This window comes from Homalodisca vitripennis, chromosome 1 (assembly GCF_021130785.1).
Source record: "Homalodisca vitripennis isolate AUS2020 chromosome 1, UT_GWSS_2.1, whole genome shotgun sequence".
NCBI lineage: Eukaryota > Metazoa > Arthropoda > Insecta > Hemiptera > Cicadellidae > Homalodisca > Homalodisca vitripennis.
The window spans coordinates 9,877,940-9,894,373 of record NC_060207.1 but is presented as its reverse complement, the minus strand read 5'-3'; the positions used below and the strand labels follow the sequence as shown (position 1 = coordinate 9,894,373).

Below are 16,434 nucleotides of genomic sequence, written 5' to 3'. Positions count from 1 at the left end.
CCTGTGATTGTATGGCTTGTCCCTTATCTGAGGGATTACGACCTGAACCGTGGAATGTTTCAGGCAGAGGAGCCAAACGACCACATAGCCGTGGGACGTGTTGTTGGGGCCAAGTATAAAATCTCCTCTACGTCTAATAAACAAAGAGTTATCCTATAACTCTAGACATCAGGATTTATCTCATATTTCTCTAACTTACACTTTCGTTACCTGTTACCCTTCAGTGAAGGGATTAAACAAACTCTGTGCTTTCAATAAGCTGGGAGTCAGCGAATTACTTGTATTGATTAAGTATAAACAGTAAATGAGTACAAAGTTTATTTTAGATTTCAATTTCAGTAATAGAGCTTTTGGTTTGTAGATTCAAACATATTTTCCAGTATGGTGATAAATTGTACTATATTTTATGAATACTTTCCTATGCAATGACAATTATTGTAATATCTTATTGACAGTTTTTATAATAATTTTAAACTAAAATGATATATATCAAGAGAATATTTCGTAGTTATGTGACAATTAATCGTATACATTGCACACAGTGCATAAGGTTATCTATTTTACCAACACGTGTTACGGAAAGAACATTGGCTTCACAATATATGTATAGATGTTGTCATCCATATCCGACCAAAGCCGATCTTTACCGCACCGTAAGCACAATCCATTCTATATAAGCCGTTTCAAGTAAGGTTCCGTGCATCCATTCTGATAATAGCATGTTATATTTTTCAGCCAACTTGTACCAATATAGCCACCAATATCATACAGCTATATTTCTTTATATTTTATACATGATACTTTTCGTCAACTAATATTTAAGTTGGTAGTTACTTTAAAAATAGTAAACTAATATTAATTTATATACACAAATGTAACTGATATAATTAAATTATTCCACACAAATACTGAAATAAAGTGGTTTTCGTTTTAAAATACTCATGAAATTAATTGTTGACTATAGCTCCGTTTCACCTTCCACCCTTTGCGTCTGGATCTGGAGTCCACGTCTTTCTGAAGTGATCGAAAAGAAGTTGGCGACATAAAAGGTCACAACTAACTATAGCTAGAGTAAAATAGACACCTAGACCACAAGAGATGTCTGTCCGGTTCACCCTGCAGCTATCCAGTGCGATCTGGATGAAGAGGTGTTTCATTGTCTCTACACAGTTGGGTGGAAGGTGAAACGGTGGTAAAGTCAATATTTCATTTAATCAAAATTTCAAAAATTTCATCTACACATCTTAAGCAAAGGAAATGACATCTTATCTTATCGGGCTAAAAAAATTGCAGTAAAACGTGGCGTTAAACAGTTACTAAAACCTAACTCCACTTGAATTACAAAATACAATATATCGTTAGTTAAAGTAGTAAATTTCAACATACATGACTAATCACATTACAACATAAAACTTCAACCAATCATTAAAGCTCAATTTACAAATGACTAAATGATATTCAAAATAACCTTAAAACCAGTCTTAAGGCCAATCCTTAAGTATCTAGAATACTTTATAACATAAACTTAAAATACTACTTATTTTAATTTTAAGTTACAAGCACAATAGAGCTAGCCACCATTAAAAGATTTAATTTAAAGTTAAACTTAAGTTCAATTGTTTAAATGCAATTTTAAAAAGAGAATTTCGGGAAACTTGGCAAAACACTCCCATGGCAAATTCACCAGAGGGCCTCATACTCCGCTAAATATGTCGTGGTTATAAACGAGGAGTAATTTATTTCAGGAAGGCATTAGCTAGCTGAGTGAGGAAGCCATAAAACTTTCCTAATTTGTCAGTAAAGTTTACATTGCGACATTGAGGATTTAAGTGGAAAAGACTCAGCAAAATGATTCGTTTTATTATTTCCATAAAATTCTTCACAGTGTTTACAACATAGTGTGAAAAATTTAGTTTTCGCTATATTAAATTAACTAAACATTTAAGAAAGAAAAAAATTCAAAGAAATCTACATGGCAATCTGAAATACAATTTGATTATGATTCTAGATATGTATTCATGAAAACGTTTCAGAATTTTAAATCACTTTAAACTTATAAATCTTGACAATAATCCCAAAACGAAACGGCGAAAATTATTTGCATGTGATTTACACTGGTAAATTGGTTTAATAGTGAAAGTTTGTACTTAAAGGGGTTAGATTATTACCCAGTAACAAATAATGAAACTATACGATGAGTTGAAGAACAGTAATAGCCCATTTACTAAGTTTTTATGACACACATATAAAGTCATATAGAATGTCATTAGATGTTCCTGGCTTTATGAGTGGGACGACACCGAAGGTGTTAATAAGGCATATAAAATCCATAATGCGGCTCAGGGCTGATGGCACATAATCCACGTGGAAAGTGCTCAGGGTTCCTGCAGAACTTTCCTGTGTGTATGATGAGTCTTTAGTACGGCACATTATACGGTAGTACAATTATTCCATTTTAATCTGTAATCTGAGCCTATATCGGTTGAGCAAAGCCTAGCACTTTTGACGTGTAGGAAATATTTAATTTCCGTCTGTTTATATATCCGCACAATATATCGGAAAACGGACTGAGGAACATATTTGGGTTTTTCTTACAAAGCTTCATTTGTATTTCATTTAAAAATGATCTTAAAATAAAAAGAAATATTAAACCCTAATGTATTTTACATCTAACTCTGGTTCAAATCCCCCTCCTAATATTCGCTATTTCGAAGTTGATTTAGATGGGGTAGGTATCATAGGCCGGATATAGCCAACTACTCCTACGTAAATATTTTTCTGGTTACGAACTTGGACTGAGTTTGTTCCATATCAGACCTCCAAAATTTTTAAACGAAAGAATTAAGTTAACAGAATACAGCAAGCTTGCAAGTATAGTCACTTGTAGCGGAAGGTCCGCGTATAATTGCATCTCTTGTTGATTTAATAACAACTTAATGGTGCCGGTTGATTATTACGGCACTTAATTTTCTCGGAATTACAATTCATTGCCGAGTTTCCTGACCTACAATGGCCTTGTCTGTTACCTATACGCAACTACATGTGGGATAAGTGCCACTAGTTTTTACTAGGGGATCACATTAAACGAGTTAAACCCACAATGGTGGCTTATGAACGATTGCCTTTGCAGGCAGGAGTTCAGATCGTCAAAAGATTTTCAAATTCAATCAACAATGCCACAATGCCTAAGGCATTTTTTCAAACTCGTCTGAAAACCGCGCTGATCCCGGTTACAGTACAGACGAGTTGATGCCAAACGATTGGGGGACCACCTAATTGGCTGACCATGTGATTGGAGTAGGAAAATTATGTAATGAATAAGAATTTGGGTGAATGAAAAACTGTAAGTCTGAATGAGAGCCATTGTAATGATGAATGCAAAATTTTAGCTTTTAAATGACACGACGATTACTATGCCATGTATATTGCCTTTTATGCAATAAAACATTGAATTGAACTTTCATCGATTTGCTAATATACGAGAACGACTCATGTAAACGTGAAAGTGGACCTTTACCGACTCTTCTGTGAAATTCTGGGGGTGCCGCAGTATATCAGGATATTTACACGCAGTTTCCAATTTTTTTAAATGAACTTAATTATTATTTGTTGTCTTTATGAATTGTCTAATAAATTTGTGTAAATACTCGATATAGCACTGATATTCTCCTGCTAGATAAGAAAGTTTATGGCAGGAATTATTTTGTTATATTTAGGGACTTAATAAAGATTTTAATTTATTTTAATTTCTAGTTGATACTGACAGTTCAGGACCAAAGACTTTGCTTTAAGCCACAGTGCACTCCTTCCTGTGTTTTAAATGTTTGATAGACACTTAACTGTAATAGTAAATTATTTGCTATTTAAATTGCGTGAAAGGAAATTATTGATCTTGTAGTGTAATTTTTAATTCTTTATTTTTTATTTTGAAGATTGGGCTACTATGACGGGATTTTTATTTTAATACGTCTGAAATAATAATACACCATTCAATTTACGAGTATGAATCATTCAGTCACATCAAATAGTCAAGAAACATAGAACAATTTTGCTAGCATGAACTAAGGAAATAGATGAAGACTAATCTTACTAAAAAGCTTAAGGTTAGCAAAAGTGGCATCAGCTCAACTGTCTGTGACCGTCAGACAGTGTAATGTGCGCAGTTACGGGAACTGGTCTTGTAATGAGAGTGGTAGTATTGGTGAAGATTACCACAGGGAGAAGTAGGTAGGTTTAGTGACAATTGAAATATGATTAATTTGTTCTCATGGAATTTACATATACTCAACATCTTGAAAACTTTTCAATATACTAAAAAATTATTTATATATTAGTTGATCAATACTTCAAACATACCAAAAGACTTTAAATTTTCTCTTCTACGTTTATAAACAACGGAGCTGTGAATTTTTATTAAAGTTTAATCGGTCGCCATATTGAAACGATACAGTGTACTGAGCTGGCCAACGAACTTCGTCGAGATATATATGAGAACAAGTCTTGTATAAATATATATATATATATATATATATAACTTGGTTTTTTTTATAACTTTGAGACATTCCCCACAATATTCGTTTTATAGGATATATATATATATATATATATATATATATATATATATATATATATATGTTATATATATACACACATATTCGTTATATATATATATATATATAATATTCGTTATATATATATATATATATAATATTCGTTATATATAATATTTTGAACAAGGGAATGGGTTTTGGATTCTGGGGGTCATGATCAATGAAGTTGCAGAAACTTTTGGTAAAACACTACCATGATGACAAATGTAATACACAAATACATAAATTATACACAATATGGGAAATTTAAAAAGAGATAATTTTACCTGCTATTAATTTGACAATTATTGTATTATTTTACTAATTACTTGAATTAAATTTAATTTTATCAAAAGTTAATTTTGAAATTTTAAAGGTATTCATATTTACATGCAGAATTCATATGAAGTAAAACCGTTAGCAATTACATAATCCTTTGGTATTAAATTTTAATTTAAATTAGTACCTCCACAAAAACATTTTCACTATAATTTTTTTAAATACAGATACAAAATTGCTACTTTTATGAACATTTTTACAACTCATTATAAATGTATGTCTGGTATTGATATGTAGGGTCAATCAAATTGAGGTACAATTTGGATGAAAAAAGGATTGGTTCAAAACGTAGCCTCCTGTTCTATTCTAAAAATATTAGCAGTCAAATAGTTCTAAGTCCTGTTACAATATCAAATCATACATAAAGACTAACCAATTTTAAATAAAGGACTGACTGTTTCAGCTATCAAATCATGACTCGTTGTTTATCTTATACGAAAAACAACTCTATTACAAGGCCTAAATTTTCACAAAAGTGCATCAGAATTGTGAAAATGGGGTTTTAAACTTTACAGATATTTACTAATTTTTTTTACGATTAGCCTTCGGGCAGTCTGTGTAATGGGAACAGTTAGCGGAATTGTCGCTAGTAACGAGAAGAGCGCTAGTGTCGCCAAGACAAGTCCTCTCTAACGAGGTGAACATCTAGGTCGTAAGGTCCATTAACCATTATAACGGAATAATGGTTATTTCTAACGGAAATAATAGGCACCACAAAACAATTGTGTTACAAGTGTTGAAAATTAATAAATGTTAAAAATTTTAAAACATAATAACGTTATAATGATTTCATATTAAATATTATGTATAACAATAATAAATTAGTTGAGTTAAATCTTTGATAAGCGAATGTGATAAATTATTTGTATTTTTCAATGAAATATTTGTTATTGAGGTAGACCAGTGGATAGATTTTTGTAGTTTTGTATTTTAGTCGTTTAGCACATATTTATTTACTCCCTTCCAAAAAATATAAAATTACCTTCTTTTACAACGGAGAGCACAATAATAATAAATATATTTTAAGATTTTTAAGATTCAAGATTACAAAGAAACACAAAATTTTCTTTGTAGTATGTCTGCTGTATAAAAACTGCCTTCTATAGTACACCTCATTTAATATAAAAATAATGTTCACAATCATTTTATCCAGTTTTTTAATAGGAAGAATATGTTTTACAGGATTTATTATGTAAAATTGAGCTGCCAATTAGCGCAACCAATGAAATAACAAACCCTACCATGGAACATAGATTCGGGGGATTGATGTGGTAATCGGAACTTGAAAGAAAATTATACACGTTAAAAAGTGCAGGACAAAATTTGTAAGAAACATTTGAAATTCTTCTGTGTCCAGAGTTCAAAAGAATCATAACAAAAAAGCAAATAATTTTACGATGGTTAATTTGCTAAATATTGACACCAAATTTTGTTTATGTTTACAAATGATCAACATGTCAGTTTAATATTGATATTTAGATGAACAATACATATATGAATTAATGTAGGGTGATAAGAATGAATAAACTTTGTATACCTTGTATAAATTTATTTCTGATTGAGATTTATAATGGTTTTAACTCTTCATTAGTGTTTTCCAATATTCCAAAGTTGTAGGAAACTCTGGAATCTGTTATCGGGATTCTCGGCGGGGTTAAATAAAGAAGCGGCAGCGGCGACTCCATCAGCCCACTTGCCCCATTTCTTGGCGTCATCGTTCTGCCTGACCTCCCTCATGACCTTCTTCACCATGGCGCAGTCTTGTCTGCTGAGAGGAGTGGAGCCGGCCACCTTCCCGTCCTTGTATGTCTTGAGCACACAGCGGTTGTCCCGTACCACCACCAGAGTGTTGGCTGTGTTGCTGAAGATCATGTTGCCGACTGTCAGCTGGTTGTTGGTTGTGATGATGCTGGACTCCATGTAGCAAGGAACTTCGATCTCGTCATTCACTCCGTTCCCTTCCACAGCCACAGTCTTCTGGCACTGTCCGTTAACCACGTGGGGGACAGAGATGGTTGCCGAGTACAGAGGTTCCTCACTGTCTGAGTCTGAAATAGTCAACATTCTTCTAGAATCATATAATATTGTATTATCGCATTCCATATACCGTACAATATGTAGTTTTAAAGTAAATCTTTTACATAGATGTGAAAACATTTGACTGACTTAATGTTATTTATCTTTAAATTGTAAAACAGCACCTAAGTTCTAATTACGCAATATTTAGAAATTGATCTTTTTCTGTAGCTTGTAGGATATAATTGTTTAAATCAAGCTCGAATCGTTTAACCAGGTATATCTGAGGTCCAGACTTTTACAGTATTCCTTTACACTTATATAGGATACTACCTTCATGCATAATATATCATATTTCTTAAACGTTAAAAGAAACATAGAAGACAATAACTCTAAGGATTTTCCCGAGCTATAAAAGATTTATAGAAAACTTACTGAAGCTGCAAATGCGAATGATACCACATAATATTGTATTACTACAGTACATTTACTGTACAGTATGTATTTTTGAAATAAATCAATTACATACAAGTGAAAAACATGAGACTCAATGTTATTTATCTCAACATGGTAAAACAGCGCCTAAATTCTAATTATTCAATATTTCAAAATTGATCTTTGGATGTAGCTCGTATAATACAATTATTTAAATCGAGCTCAAATCGTTTAACCAGGTATACTTGTCATACAGTATGTTACAATATTCCTTTATACTAATATACTATACTATACTTAAGTGCGCTACACCTAATTGTTCTTTAAGACTAATTATTTGAGTGCACTAATTATTAATTAATTTACATTTTTTCTTTAAATGTGTATGCCGTATAATTAAAGAAACGGACGAAACACTTTTTGAAGCAGCCAGGATTATACTTTAAACACAAATTTATAATCACTCGTCGTTTGAATCTCCCAATACTAACGAAGATTTTTAAAATTACAATCCCTGCTAACAGACTTGACTCACGATGACCTTGAATTTGTCCTGATGGGCGATTTCAACATTAACGCTTTGGAAAACAACCACAAATCCACCAAACGTCTAGCCGAATTATTAAGGTCTTTCTATTTTCAATTATTAATTAAAACCCCACCAGAATAACAACAACGAACAATCGAATATGTATAATATCATTTCCCACCTTCCCAATGTCACGGTATCTGTGGGTAATACGACGATTTCAGACTAATATAGTCAAGAAGCTATAAATAATAGCTTACGGAAGAATCGTGCAATATGCTAATAATATGACTCTTTGTTTTAATGAAACACAAATATCAGTTTTAGATCAAAGAGCCTTTGTTGTTTCAGTTGTTTCTAGCATTTTCATAGTCTCAATATAAAAATAAATTCTTCAAAATCCAATGTTCTAAATGTTTCTCTGCGCTCAACATGCTGCACATATGACCTCGTTTTGGCTGATGCCATACTAGAAGAGGTTTCCATGTGCCATGTTTAGAAAGGTTTACAAAACTATATAATTGAGTATTACCTTTATTGTTTTCCTCAACTGCATCTGCCAGGTCGTTGTAAGCTTCATTCACTTGCTGAAACACACATAGAATTTTTTTTCTTTTATTGTTAGTTATTAAGATATTTACGTTAAATAAATTCTGCATATTTCATATTAAATTCTTAGCACTATTCCATTTAGTGATTGTTTGAAATCTTCGTTTTGAAATATATTGTGTATATAATCTTTTAATCTTTGAGGGAACTTTTTACAGATTAATATACAATAGTAAATCTCAATATTATTAAAAGAGCATTTACAAGTTCTATCCAATATATGCCACAATATATGAATGCAATGCAACAGAAGATTGGAATTTATTATTATTGATTTAATATTACTATATTTTCAAATATTTAGGCATGTTTTAAATTAAGTGTCAGTTATCTTTATACTGCTAAATAGGACAGTTCACATTCCAAAACACCACGTGCATTTTACTAGCTGCGATCTTCCTGTGTAGAAATCTGCGAAAACATTTTATGAATTGTAAATACGTATGTCTCCAAAACTTATCGGTTTTATAAAAATATGGGTTATTGGGGACTAATAAAGTACCTTTATATTATAAACATAACAGATATAGTGTAATGTACTATATTAACAATTATATTAACAATGTTTCAACTGTTCTTTATCTTATATAGTACAATATCAGTTTAAATTAAGTAATTAATGGTGATTATAGCAAGGTATATAATTTTGGTATTGTTTAAATCTCATTCAGTATAATTATAATAAGTTTGTACTCAGTTCATTATAATGAGGAACATGTGGGCAACATCCCAAAACTCTGGAAACTGGTACATGAGTGACTATGTAATTTAGGTGATACAGTCCGTCATTGACAAATAATAATTTTTAAATTCTATTTTCATATCTATTTAGAGAGGTTTTATGGTAAAACAACAAAGAGAAAAACAATCTTAAAAAAACCTATTTGCATTGTAAGTAATAGTTTTAGGATATTTAAAAATTAGTATCAAGAACATGACAGCTGATTATAAGAATATGTAAACTGCATTACGTATATATTTGAATTCTGAGAAAACTAAATTGTTCTTGACATATAATATAAATATGAATATATAACGAAGAAAGTAATTTTACTCGTGTGTAATTCGATAGAAAATTGTAAAATATGCTGTTACATACAATTTAATTTAGCAATACCAAATCTGCTTGAAAATATCCAAGAGATAAAAAATATTAGACATACTACCGTTTAATGTCCCTAAGGCATTAATTTTACAATGCACTATCTTGGATGTAATATGTCTACTAAGATCTACTACCAATGATCTAAGCCAAAGCAATGTTTAGATCTTGAAGAAAGTTTGGAATTTCAACTTTGTGTACAAATGTGGAATAGTGTCAGAGATCACACGAGCTACATAACGTGCACTTTCCGACAAAAGGCAACAGTAAACTGTTGTGGTAGGTAACGAAAGTTTGAAATACAGATAGTACAATTTATTTTTTGAAGCCGCATATATTTTAACTAGGGTACTTTAAATTAGTGCAATAAATCTAGTGTTAAATCTTGTAAGAACCCAAGTATCATAATTTAAAACTTACATGTGCAATGTTCTCTGCTATTTCTCCCCAGGTGCCCGCAGTCCCTGGACATTCAGTAAAAATAATTATTAGTTGGCTGTTAAAAATAAATCAATATTTTATATAGGAGTGATCAACTCTTACAGTATTTATATGTAACAAAATATTCAGCATATCATTTACAATTTAACCTTCGTAAAATATTAAAGATTGTGTTTTAAATCTTCATTTTGTAATTTATATTCATATTAAAACATTTTTCATATATTTTATAATTTTCCATCATAATTATTATTATGATTATTATAATTTTAGGACTTAATATCTACCCAAAGACTTTTAATCATTACTCACTAGTTATTTCATATTATATGTTTTATATTTAATGTGAGGTTATCCTACCAGTCGTAAGTTTTTGTAAACTCATTTGTGTCTGCCTGTTTGATGCCCACACGTTATCTCTAGAAAGAACTAATTTGAATACAAGCACTGAGTTCAGTGATGGTGAATATCATTTCAGAGGATTTGGATGAACTGTAGCGAATATTTCTTTATTTATTTTATGAGTAACTATGATGGCTAGGAGTAACTGGCAGATCATTTTTTTAGATTCCAATTATTATTAATGAAATAAAACACAAAAATAAAACATTGGAAAGTCAATGTTAAATTTAGATATAATTCCAGCTCAATGTACCCTCTATTTACTTTTATACCATCTAAGGTATTACATGTTTATGTTTTTGTAAAGCTGTCTTTTATGTCCTTTGATATTGTTCCTTCCCGTCGATTTTCATGAAGATTTGCTTAAAAAATGTTTAAGAGATGACCATTATGAAACTAGTAGCAGGAGATATTTTACCATCCAGTAGAAAATAATATCAAATAAGACATACATAATCCAATAAGTAAATAAAAATGTAAAATGAACCGCCAGTCACATAAATATGGAATCAGACCATAGTATTAGAGGAACCTTTTGATCGTTCTCACCTATTCAAACACATCCGAAATATTTACCAAAATTTACACCCTGTACTTATATGTTTAGTATACATTTACTGTCCTATAAATGTTTTTATGCTGAGATAAAACTCTAAAAGTTAAAAAAATCTACAGTTTGCCTAGAGTTTTGTATCACTCAGGTCATTGTATCTTTATATTAAGTATTGTTAATAAATTCAACATGGAATCACAGTGGTTAGGTATAAAAGACAGAAATAATATGTTTTAAGTAGTCAAATGGTAAAACTACGTTATGTTTTTATTCGTTAATACAGGGACTTTTGTTGTGTGTTATATATTATTTCAGTTTGCTTGTTTAGTTATCAAACCGCTCTTTGTTCTTGGTTGTAGTAGAAGTCTCACCTTTGGTGTCGATGTTGGAGAACCTATTTCTCGTATTATTTTGTAGGAGAACTCTTGTTCCGGATTCCGATGCCCTTTGTAAACCGCACATGTTGGCTTGTGTACTATGGCGAGTTATAGCTGTGCTTGTATTATGCTTATATTACTTTTTTTACCGTAAAAGTTTTGCCTTAATGCCATATTTATGTAAACATTTCAGACGCAAGATAACACCGTTATGAGTATAATGGTCACTTAAATCCAAGTGGTATTACCATATTGTGTTGGGTTATTTCTATTTATGTGCATTATCGAGCATAAAATTGTGTACTACACACCTTTAAACACATGGTGATACAAAAAGTTACTTACCATTTACAGAAGCTGCTTCAGTGGTTGTGAGGAAAGAAGCCACCTGTAAAGTTGCCAATTAATTAGAGTAGTTTATGATTATATCTAACAGTCAATCATGATATTAATCTACTCATATGCCGTTTTTTTACAAACTACATAAGTAGTTGTACTGTTTCTATGATTTTTATATTCTTCCTACAATCTGAACTAGAATTAAAAATGCAATTTTGACGGTGGAATTAAAGCTAATTGTCATAGATATTACTAAAAAAAAAAAACGATTTCTTTCTTTTTTAGATTTCTTATATTGTACTTCCCTTATAAATGTAAGCGTGTAATAATGTCTTATAGTTATATTCATAAAATTATTATCGTTAGTGTTCTTTTATCAGTAATTGGGGTAGGTAGCGCAAATATAATGAAGGTATTAGAAATAATGTATATAATAATACATTTAATAATATTGTTATTGGATTGTCTTATTAACTCCAGGGTTACTTATTTTGTAAAAAAATTATTTGTATTTGTATAACTAATAATCTTTTAGTACACTTATTTGGGAATTTCTTTACTATATTTCAAGTAGAGTAAAAATATTACGTAATATTATTCTTTCAAGTATGAATAAAGAATATTATTTGCTTGAAGGGTACTCGAGTATTGAGAAACTATAATGATATTAAAACAACTAACATAAGCCAAGTTGTAAGAATAAAACGATTGCCACGTAAAAATATCAAAACCACGCAAATTTTAACTATAATAAAAAACGTAAAAGTTTCTATTTTATATGCCTGATACATCCAAGAATACTTTGAGCTTTAAAAAGGGGTCAACTTCTTCCAGGCCATTAAAGACTATAAAACAAACTATGGTAGTACTCTTTTTAACCCACAACCTCTTGAAGAATAAATATTCTAACTGCCCGAATGTACAGGAGTATATTTCGTAAGATATTTTATTTATTTAGTGTGTATATATTCACGTATGCACTTGTTAAAATTTTTCTCTATCCGAATATGGAACGAAAATTACATTATGATTTATTTAAACTGTTGTCGACATCTGAAATATCCGCATATAGAGATCACTGCATGCAGTATGATTCCAGTTTCTTTTTATGTAAATACCCTTAAATAAAAGAACTCATAGATAAAAACTTGTAAAAGAGCAGTGGTTTTATATATGCTATAATTCTACATGCAAAACTTTTTTAACAAACATTTCTTACTTGAGTATTCATTTACAACTGACAATATTGGTAAAGTAAAGATGTTTTCAAAAGTTAAATACGAGGACATCTTTTAACAAGGAATACAATATTTGTGTCCTTAAAAGAAAACATGAGCTCAAAGTTTAGTTTGATCTTAATCTCTCATTGTATCCAATACAGTTTGAATTTAATATCAAACTGCTGAAAAATATAGTGTGGCGTCAATTACTATGGTTTCCTAACTTAGAAGCCAAACCAATTGTTTTTCATTTGAATTGAAGTAGTATAGAATTGAAGGTGCTCCGATATCTGTAGTCTGCATTTAATTATTATTTTTTAATTGTTACGAATACATTAAAGGTTTCGGAAATAATTTCCATTTTTAGTAGAAATCTTACTCTAGCCTACAATAAAATATTTCTCTGGATGTTTACGTATTGACGTATATAGCATTAGGTCTGTCTAAGGCGTTATAAGAATTTCAAAACGCTAAAACTTTACAATTTTACAGTTCGGTAAGTTCTAAAAAGTGGTGCAAGATAGATCCATGGTACTGTTAAATACAGTCTTTGTATTTAAAAAAACTTTACTACAAAATTAAGTCTTAGAGGACTTTATAAAAAGAATCCTATGATAGTAATATTATTTAAACTTTATATAATTCTAAGTATGTAACCATAATAAGAAGCGATAAACTAGATTACCAATGCAGCAAGAAGCAGAGCCACGGTTTTGGAGGTCATGGTGGTACTGTCAGGTGTTCTTCCCGAAAACTTTACAGGTAGAGTAACAGAGATGTCAGGATTATATAGCTGTAGAGCGTAGCAAACATAGTAAACAACATGTCACTGTCAACCGAGACGCTTGTTTGTGTGACAATAAAGCATCATAGCGTATCCATTGTTTGACGTCATACCTAAAATCGGTTCTTTAGAATATCTCAACGAATTACTTTAACATTTTATAGGAAGATAAAATATCAATTAATCATCTACACTTTTACTTTACGAACGGAGTTATTTTATTATGTTTTATATGAACCATAAATAATTGCTCTTTCTTTCATTTTTTTTTCTTTCATTCATTTATTCTGATAAGGAAATTCTTTTCACCATCATGATTGCCCATAAAATCTATCTAAAAATACTTGCTATATATTGCTTTTAAGTTTAATCTTTTAAGATTTATTTCTGTATTTATCGTTTAGAAATATAAGGTATTGATATAATTTTGATCAAATGCTTTTTAAAACTGTATTAAAAACTTCTTATTCCTATGTAATGGCAAACCTATTCTCTTATTAAACGTATTTAGGATTTATTTATATTAACACATTCTGATTATAGTAATAGTTCCGTTGCTTCACAACACTGAAGTGGACTAATTGGAAATACCTGTTTTAAATACATTAGTAGCAAAACATTTACCACAAGGGACCCACGTTTCGCATTAAGGTTAAGTATCGAACGCGCCAGAGTTGTAGATCTCGGGCTGCCTGTGATTGTATGGCTTGTCCCTTATCTGAGGGATTACGACCTGAACCGTGGAATGTTTTGGACGGAGGAGCCAAACGACCACATAGCCGTGGGACGTGTTGTTGGGGCCAAGTATAGCCTCTCCTCTAAGTCTAATAAACAAAGAGTTCTCCTACAACTCGAGATACCATGATTTATCTCACATTTCTCTACCTTACACTTACGTTACCAGTTACCCTTCATTTAAGGGCTTAAAACAATTCTGTGATTTCAATAAAGTGAGAGTCAGCGAATGACTTGTATTATGTAGGTATGGACAGTAAATGAGTACAAAGTTTATTTAAGATTACAATTTCAGTAATAGGGCTTTTGGTTTGTAGATTCAACATATTTTCCAGTATGGTAATAAACTTAGTACCATATTTTACAAATACTTTCCCATGCAATGAAAATTTTAATACCTTATGGACAGTTTGGATAATAAGTTTAAACTAAAATAATATCTATATAAAGAAAATATTTCGTAGTTATCTGATAATTAATTGTATACATTGCACACAGTGCATAAGGTAATCTATTTTACCAACACGTGTTACAGGAAAGAACATTGGTTTCATAATATATTTATAGATGCCATCCCTATCTGACCAAAGCTGATTTTTCCCGCACCACAAGCACAATACATTTTATCTAAGCTGTTTCAAATAAGGTTCTGTGCATCCATTCTGATGATGACATATTATATGTTTCAGCCAACTTGTGACCTAAATAGCCATAATGATCACACAGCTATTTTTCTTTATATTTTATACCCGATTTATTTTTTCAAGTAATATTTAAGTTGGTAGTTACTTTGTCAAACATTAAACTTAATAATGAAGACTAATTTAAATACACAAATGTAATTTTTTGCAATTAAATTATTCTATACAAATACTGAAATAAAGTGGTTTAAGTTTTACTATATGCATTATAATTAAATCTTGACTGTAGCTTCATTTCACTTTCTGCTCTTTCCGTCTGGATCTGATGTCTACGTCCTTCTGAAAAGATAAAAAAAGTCGGCGACAAGACAAAAAAGGTCAAAACAAACTCGACCTGGAGTAAACTAGACACTTAGACCACAAAAGAGGTTTGTCCGGTTCACCCAGCGGTCATCCAGTGTGATCTGGATGAAGAGGTGATTCATTGTCTCTACATTGTTGGGCGGAAGGTGAGATAGTGATAAAGTCAACGTTGCATTGAATCAAAATTTCAAAAATTTCATATAAACATCTTACATAAGGGACATCTTACCTTTACGGACTAAAAAAATACAGAAAAAAGTTGCGTTTAACAGTCACTCAAAACTAACTCTACTTGAATTACAAAATGCAATATATCATTAATCAAGTGCAAGATACACATGGCTTTATCACTTTACAACATAAAACATCTATTTTTGACTAAAATTACTGTAATTATATTCAAAATACCCTTGAAATAACTTTTAAGACCAATCCTTAAGTATCTAGAATTCGTTCTAACATAGACTTAAAATACTACGTATTTAATTTTAACTTACAAGCAGAAAAGGGCTAGCCACCTCTGAAAAATTTAATTTAAAGTAAAAAAATCTGAACTAAAACTTCCATAATATAATAAGATAATGCTACCTACAGTCAAAGCTTCATAACAAATTTCAACGTATATTTTACTTTTAACTAACAATGTCACGTAAAATATAAATTTAATTTTACAGATACAATTTTTAGAAACTTAAAGTGTGTCAGTAATTTATGTTAACTAAATGTGCACAAAACAATAAGTGGGGATACATAAGACTTTCATAGATTTATCCTGGTACAAAACCAAATAAAACTGGAACACTCCCACGGCAAATTCACCAGAGACCCTCATACTCCGCTAAATATGTCGCGGTTATAAACTAGGAGTAATTCATTTCAGGAAGGTATTAGCTAGCTGAGTGAGGAAGCCCATAAAACTTTCCTAATTTGTCAGGAAAGTTTACATTGCGACATTGAGGA

At 30.9% G+C, this 16,434-nt stretch overlaps 1 protein-coding gene across 1 annotated transcript; it reads right to left on the bottom strand.

Moving 5' to 3' along the window:
• Positions 1-6,462: 6,462 nt before the first annotated feature.
• Positions 6,463-13,755, bottom strand: LOC124356994. The gene is made up of 5 exons (XM_046808354.1): positions 13,637-13,755; positions 11,738-11,780; positions 10,040-10,083; positions 8,441-8,495; positions 6,463-6,976 (listed from the first exon to the last, which is right to left on the bottom strand). The coding sequence occupies exons 1-5, from the start codon at positions 13,673-13,675 to the stop codon at positions 6,516-6,518; spliced, it is 642 nt and encodes a 213-aa protein (XP_046664310.1). The 5' UTR covers positions 13,676-13,755; the 3' UTR covers positions 6,463-6,515.
• Positions 13,756-16,434: the final 2,679 nt, after the last annotated feature.

What these genes read in the sequence shown, in the direction of transcription:
- LOC124356994 (XM_046808354.1), bottom strand. Translation starts at nt 13,675, where the DNA reads ATGACCTCCAAAACCGTGGCTCTGCTTCTTGCTGCATTG. An exon ending in TGAAGCAGCTTCTGTAAATG is followed by an intron (nt 10,084 to 11,737) that starts GTAAGTAACTTT and finishes CTGAATGTCCAG; the next exon opens with GGACTGCGGGCACCTGGGGA. An exon ending in AGTTGAGGAAAACAATAAAG is followed by an intron (nt 6,977 to 8,440) that starts GTAATACTCAAT and finishes TGACTATTTCAG; the next exon opens with ACTCAGACAGTGAGGAACCT.